Here is a 7,895-nt window from a genome sequence, read left to right on the forward strand (position 1 = left end):
TCTGACTGTAATGAGGTGGTGTATGTCTGACTAATGAGGTGGTGTATGTCTGACTGTAATGAGGTGGTGTGTGTCTGACTGTAATGAGGTGGTGTATGTCTGACTGTAATGAGGTGGTGTGTGTCTGACTGTAATGAGGTGGTGTGTGTCTGACTGTAATGAGGTGGTGTGTGTCTGACTGTAATGAGGTGGTGTGTGTCTGACTAATGAGGTGGTGTATGTCTGACTGTAATGAGGTGGTGTGTGTCTGACTGTAATGAGGTGGTGTGTGTCTGACTGTAATGAGGTGGTGTGTGTCTGACTGTAATGGTGTGTGTCTGACTGTAATGAGGTGGTGTGTGTCTGACTGTAATGGTGTGTGTCTGACTGTAATGAGGTGGTGTGTGTCTGACTGTAATGAGGTGGTGTGTGTCTGACTGTAATGAGGTGGTGTGTGTCTGACTGTAATGAGGTGGTGTGTGTCTGACTGTAATGAGGTGGTGTGTGTCTGACTGTAATGAGGTGGTGTGTGTCTGACTGTAATGAGGTGGTGTATGTCTGACTGTAATGAGGTGGTGTGTGTCTGACTGTAATGAGGTGGTGTATGTGACTGTAATGAGGTGGTGTGTGTCTGACTGTAATGGTGTATGTCTGACTGTAATGAGGTGGTGTGTCTGACTGTAATGAGGTGGTGTGTCTGACTGTAATGAGGTGGTGTCTGTCTGACTGTAATGAGGTGGTGTGTGTCTGACTGTAATGAGGTGGTGTGTGTCTGACTGTAATGAGGTGGTGTGTGTCTGACTGTAATGAGGTGGTGTGTGTCTGACTGTAATGAGGTGGTGTGTGTCTGACTGTAATGAGGTGGTGTGTGTCTGACTGTAATGAGGTGGTGTGTGTGACTGTAATGAGGTGGTGTGTGTCTGACTGTAATGAGGTGGTGTGTGTCTGACTGTAATGAGGTGGTGTATGTGACTGTAATGAGGTGGTGTGTGTCTGACTGTAATGAGGTGTGTGTGTCTGACTGTAATGAGGTGGTGTGTGTCTGACTGTAATGAGGTGGTGTGTGTGACTGTAATGAGGTGGTGTGTGTCTGACTGTATCTTGATATTGTGTTGAAGGTGATGAGGTGGTGTGTGTCTGACTGTAATGAGGTGTGTGTGCTGACTGTGTCTGACTGTATGTCTCTCTCAGATACTCGCCTCAGCAGCTGGCGGGGCAGAGGATCGAGTGTTCTCCTACGGCTCAGGCTTTGCCGCCACGCTCTACTCCCTCACAGTGTCCCAGGACGCCACGCCAGGTGAGTTACAGAGCCATCAGTCAGGGAAACACTGAGCTCATGGAAACAAACTCCAGCTCCACTACTAGGGCTGTGCCCAATAGTTCTAAGCTTCATTCATAACGTTTGACATTCGAATTCTAATCAACATTCGAATTTTGTATTATATATATTTTTGGTCTATTCATCCTGTTTAAACCAATGGGGTTTTTCTTCACAGTTGCAGATAAAGATTAGGCTACACTAATAGTATTATACTATTATAGTATATGACTCGTCATAAAGATTTAAATAAAACATTTATCATAAATGATGTAGCCTAGATCTGCATCCGCTTGGCACTCGGCGCTCCATCACTTTCGTACCAACCGTGCCCTTATTATTGGATTATTTATTAATTCATTAATTAATGCAGGACCTGTCGCAGAGGTCTTTAATGGGCATGCAACGACACTCAATGTTAGCGGCACACAGCGGTTAGTTAGCACACACACGGGAACACACACGCACGCATTGTTCTTTGTAGGATCGCCGATGCGATACTCCTCTGCGCTTAACCCATCCCGTCGTCCTTCCCCCCAAAGGGCAGCCGGGACCATCCAAGTGCTCCTGCCCGTCTTTGTCACGGACGCGACAGCGTTAGCGATCTGTTGTTTTGCATGTTTTTTCATTGGGTTTCTCTTATCGGGGGGGGGGGGCACGGGGGGAACATGCAAACTCCACGCAGAAAGGCCCGGGAGATACTCCACCTGGGTACCTGACATCGCGGAAACCTGGTGCCCAAGCGGGAATCGAACCCTTGGTTCAAACCCAGTTAACCACTGCACCACCATCAGATTAATCACTTTATTCAAATTGAGGATTTTGTTTGAGGATTTTGTTGTTGTTTAATATGATTACGTCATAAGATATGACGACTACATACTACTACATATATATGTATTATCCTTCGAATGTAATTACAACACGATTTGACGATTGACGGTTCTAACGCTGCATGTTGATTGGTTGGCTCCAGGCTCGGGGCTGGACAAGCTGGTGTCCAGTCTGAGTGACCTGAAGGCCCGACTGGACTCCAGGAGGAAGGTGTCGCCCGGAGTCTTCGCTGAGAACATGAAGCTGAGGGAGGAGACCCACCACCTAGGTACCTATTGTGATCCATCAGTCATGATCAGAACCACCCTGCTGTGATCCATCATAGTGATCAGAACTATAGTGATTGTTATCGCCTTGGATTTAGATTGAGTTAGGAATAGAATGGAGAAACAAAACGTCTGGAAACTAAACAGACAGAAAAGAGGGATGTAAGTGCTCTTGGCTGTTTCATCATGTAGCTAACAGCCCCCCCCCCCCCCCCCCCCCCCCTGCAGCCAGCTAGAGGGATGTAAGTGCTCTTGGCTGTTTCATCATGTAGCTAACAGCCCCCCCCCCCCCCCTGCAGCCAGCTAGAGGGATGTAAGTGCTCTTGGCTGTTTCATTATCTACCCCCCCCCCCCCCCTGCAGCCAGCTAGAGGGATGTAAGTGCTCTTGGCTGTTTCATCATCTACCCCCCCCCCCTGCAGCCAGCTACGTGCCCCAGGGCTCAGTGGACGAGCTCTTCCCAGGGACCTGGTACCTGACCCGGGTGGACGAGAAGCACCGCAGGGAGTACGCCAGGTGCACCATGGGAGCTGACGACCTGCCGCTGGAGGCCGGACTGACCAGCGCCAACACTGAGGTACAGCTCGGTTCATCCATTTCTATGCAAATCTTTTGACGATTGTAGTTATCGTCTTTTAAACCAGGTTTCTTTTATTGTTAACCGTTTAACAGGTGGGGCCCCGGGCCCACTTTAGGACGATTTGCCCACCGGCGCGACACGGCACTTTGCGAGCGTCTAGCGTCTCGGGTCTGCATTTTTTTTGAAAACATATAATATATAGAATTAAAGCCCTATCTGTTGCCGTTCGAATGCCACCTCACCCGACCAAATCCGTTCAGCGGTTCTCGAGTTACATGCCGATATGTCAGGCGTGCGACTTTGTACACGCAAGCCTCAGATTACCACTCCAAATGATTGAACAGGGTTGTAGCCAATGAGTGTAGCTTTTTTTTTTTTTTAAGATTTATTTTTTGGCGTTTTATCGCTTTATTACTACTGGGCAGTCCAGTAGAGAGAGACAGAGGAGGAATGGGAGACAGAGTGGGGGGAAGACATTCGGCAAATAACGACGGGTTCGGGAATCGAACCCGGGTCGGCCGTGTCGCGGCTGAGCGCGCTATGTGGTTCGCCACTGGGGCGCCCATGAGTGTAGCGTTCTAATCCACGTGGGGTTGTGCGATTCAGGGATCTAGGTGAAAATTGACAAGCGAAAACAGGAAGTGAAAAACACACGCAATGCAACTTCTTTTTTTGTACACAGTTTACCAAAATCGCTCTAAATCACCCATTTCTGAACGTATTTTTATGAAATTTGGACCTGTACCAGTGTTTCCCACAGGATTTCCATAGACGATGGGGGGTGAACCTCCAACCCTCTAGGGGGTCCGGGGGCATGCCCCCCTGTAATTTTTTTTGTGTGTGTACATTTGAAAGTTAAATGCATCAATCTGGTGCACTTTGAGAGCTAAATAAAGAGGTTAGATCTATGATGAACTTTGTGCTCAAAACACAAAATCGACTAGACTAGTGCTTCCCAATCCTCTCCTCGAAGCACCCCAGCCGTTCAATGTATTTGTTAAATTCCACCACCAGCACACCTGATTCAACTTAACTAGCCCTTTATTAGTTGAATCAAGGTGTGCTGGTGGTGGAATTTAACAAATACATGGAACGGCTGTTGGGGTGTCTCGAGGAGAGGTTTGGGAACCACTGGACTAGAGCATACATTTGAGCCATCAAAGAAATGAAGCAAAAGTGGTTACCTGTGTTGAACTGGTTTATTTTTTAGAAAATAAAAATATATAGTGGATTACTATTACGACTACCACCACTGCCAATACTACTGATACATCCCTATTGGCAAACTTTATATTTAAAAAGAATTGTAAAAAAATAAATGTATTACATTTTCTTTTGGTTCATTATACAACTGTGGCGGGCCGCCACAGTCTAGGTAATTAATGGGAAACCCTGACTACATATGACTTCAGGCTATGGACCCACAATTACAAGTTCAACTGAAGTTCAGCCATATGTTACCATATGTTATTTCATTAGCACTAAAAGTGATTTTTCTTTATTGTGTAAGAAACTTCAGAATGTTATCTTTCAAAAGAGACCAGGCTTATGCGTGTGCTATAAGTATAAAGGTACGCTTTTCAAAAAAAGTATGCAGTCAAGTTCAAGTAAAAAAAATTTCCACTTTTCTGGGTGCCTGTTAAGAGGTTAAATAGTATTTTTTTCATATTACTCTGAGCATTTAAGTGGCCAAGAGTGCCAAAGAGTTCTCATATCTCTTCGTTGTTTGATCTGGACCAGTGTTGCTAATATTGATATTTCTCTTATCTCTTCGTTGTTTGATCTGGACCAGTGTTGCTAATATTGATATTTCTCTTCGTTGTTTGATCTGGACCAGTGTTGCTAATATTGATATTTCTCATATCTCTTCGTTGTTTGATCTGGACCAGTGTTGCTAATATTGATATTTCTCATATCTCTCCGTTGTTTGATCTGGACCAGTGTTGCTAATATTGATATTTCTCATATCTCTTCGTTGTTTGATCTGGACCAGTGTTGCTAATATTGATATTTCTCATATCTCTCCGTCCCCAACAGCACATCCCCAGCCCTGCTAAGAAGATGCCCCGCCTCCCCGGCGCCACCACAGCCCGCGCGGAGGCGGTCGCCACGAGCAACGGGGACCACTAACCTCTGTGAGGTCCATGTCCACAACAAAGCATAGGACCATCAAGAAACATTTTGAAGTAGAATTTCAGGACGCTAGCCAGAGGAACCCGGGCATCTCTACAGATTATGTTTACAAGTATAGTGCTATATGCTGCGTAACACCTAGCTCTTTAATCACCCGACCCAATTCATCCTTTTCTCTTTTGTTGGGAAGAGAAGCTGTCGTTTGGAATGTTGTTTGGAATGTTGTTCTCTAGGAGAGATCTGGAAGGCTGTGGACGCTCCAGAGCTGCACATACTGTATCCCCCCGAGGCTAACCTCCTAACGTCCAAGTCTGGCAACGCTGTACAATTACTTCTGTTTCATGAACCGTTCCCCCTCCTTTGTTCCTCTATAAAATTAAGCATCACTGTTTTTACACATTTTTAAAATCCGGTACATACGTGTTAACGTTCAAAAGGTTTTTGCATACGAGCCAAATGGAGCTGATTTAATAACAGCCATGATAACGGCAACAACAGCCAGATGTGCTGCACTTGTGGTTCATAAATGTACCGTATCTTTCCTCCTGAGGCCCGGGAGGGTCCAGGGGGAGGAGATGGTACCGTATCTTTCCTCCTGAGGCCCGGGAGGGTCCAGGGGGAGGAGATGGTACCGTATCTTTCCTCCTGAGGCCCGGGAGGGTCCAGCCACAAGAGGAGGAGATGGAGGCCTCCTGAGTGATTTAAACAAAGGGACGTGAACCTCAACTTTGATTATTTATCAAAATGCTGCTATTGCTACCGTCAACTCTCTCAACACACCATACCCCCTTAACTGTACTGCTGGATCATCATATCTCAGTGTGTTGGATATATATAGCTATATATATACACTATATTTATTTATATTATATATATATACTTTTTTCAGGCTCTTGGCACGAGACCATTTAAGTTTCAGCTCTTCTAATTGTTTCTGAAAGGCGTTTCTCTACATTCAGCCGTGAAAGCAAGCGTTCATGCTGAACGGGGACAGGAGTGGGAACCTGTTGTTTTGAAAAATGGTTTAGATGTTTTCTTTGAATTGAAGAAGACGTTTTAAGCTCCGATATTACCTTGTGAACAATTCTTGTTCTTCTTTGATCATCAGACTTGAACACTTACAATTCATTGTTGTTTGTATGAGGCGTAGCTAGTCGTACTTAACTTCTCTACGTTACATTGGAGTTTCCCTTACTTGCCTTTGGTTGTTGCCAAACTACAGACATGAGAGGACTCCCTGCTCGTGAGCGATCGCACCTCAGGGTGTGAATCCTGGGAAGGCAGACGTTGCACACATCCAGTACAGACGACCAGGCACTTCCAGTGCCTCTCAACCTGCACTACAGTCGATCCAAATACACAGTGCGTTTGCCTTTCTATGTCTGTTTGCTCGCCATTGCATTGCAAAAGGGTAACTTACCATATTTTAGTGTGTCTGGTGTATACTTTATTTTTTTTAATACGTAGGGCCTTAATGTCAAAGGGCTTACAGAGAGTTGTATAAAGGTTTGTGACGTTTTGACTTGTATGTAGCTGCGATTTACACAAATAATAAGCAAAGTTCCTGACCAGATGCTGTCCAGAAGGACTCGCGTTCCCTGGAAGGTCTTCTTTGTTTAATCTCAACCTTGTTTTTATTTTGTAATAATTGACCGGGGATATAAAAATAGCCGTAGTCTGTATAAAGAAACCAAATCTTGAGATGGACGGTAATATACTCAGGCGGAAGAATCAGCAAACATCAGCCTTAAAATAAAAAAAGAATAAGAGTGGGGGCTAATAATATCTTCTAATAATATTTTCTCAGCGTTTTTTCTCTTTAGTCGACGACAGGCTAGAAGAGTCTAGGAATAGGAAACACTTGTCGTCAAACTTAATGCTCAAGTTTTTTGAGAAGCCTTACATTAAATCATGTACTTAATTTAGACAGAAATAGCTATTGTACTGTAATAATGTACAGATATTGTTCTTTTTTTTATTTTTATTGTACAGCCAGGATAAGTAGCCTCTGAGGTATATCTGTATAACGGTCGATGGTTACATGACTTTTCTCGTGAGATCGTATGATTTTTTACCAATTTCTGGTGAGTAATGTACAGTACTAACTGTAAGGGTATTTATATTTGTAGATATAAATAAAAATGGTGTCTGATCAAGTGTCTCTTATAGAAACGATCTGTATAGAGATGACGTAATAACAATATTATTATGTAGAGATGTATGAAGAGATGAATTGGAGAATAAATAAATCTGTTCATTTGAATGGTTGTCTGAGCTCTTTTATTACTGTTCCCAATACGCTAAGCTAAGCAAATTCAATAACCAATGGTTTATTTCACACAAACAGTGGTTTATTTCACACCAACAATGGTTTATTTCACACCAACAATGGTTTAACTTTATTTCACACAAACAATGGTTTATTTCACACAAAGTGGTTTATTTCACACAAACAATGGTTTATTTCACACAAACTATGGTTTATTTCACACAATCAGTGGTTTATTTCACACAAACTGGTTTATTTTGTGTCACACAAACAGTGGTTTATTTCACGCAAACAGTGGTTTATTTCACACAATGGTTTATTTCACACAAACGGTGGCATTGTGATTCAATGAGCGTGTTGTCAGGGTTCCCATAGTGTCTTAAAACGTCTTGCATTTAATAATCATAATTTTTAGGCCTTTAAAAGTCTTAAAATGGTCTTTAATATGTTTTTTGATGGGTCTTAAAAGGCTATATTTTGGGTTGGATCGCATCTATGTTGTGATGATACCTCTTAT

At 43.6% G+C, this 7,895-nt stretch overlaps 1 protein-coding gene across 1 annotated transcript in view; it reads left to right on the forward strand.

Moving 5' to 3' along the window:
* The window catches only part of hmgcs1 (3-hydroxy-3-methylglutaryl-CoA synthase 1 (soluble)), a 28,923-nt gene extending 21,551 nt beyond the window's left edge, over window positions 1–7,372 (forward strand). Inside the window, 5 exon segments of the mRNA XM_084326126.1 lie at window positions 1,171–1,202; window positions 1,205–1,276; window positions 2,274–2,399; window positions 2,819–2,973; window positions 5,014–7,372. Coding sequence (XP_084182252.1) covers window positions 1,171–1,202; window positions 1,205–1,276; window positions 2,274–2,399; window positions 2,819–2,973; window positions 5,014–5,106 — 478 coding nt within the window. The 3' untranslated portion in view covers window positions 5,107–7,372.
* Window positions 7,373–7,895: the final 523 nt, after the last annotated feature.

Source organism: Notolepis coatsorum (assembly GCF_963971535.1).
Source record: "Notolepis coatsorum genome assembly, chromosome: 12".
NCBI classification, from domain to species: Eukaryota; Metazoa; Chordata; class Actinopteri; order Aulopiformes; family Paralepididae; genus Notolepis; species Notolepis coatsorum.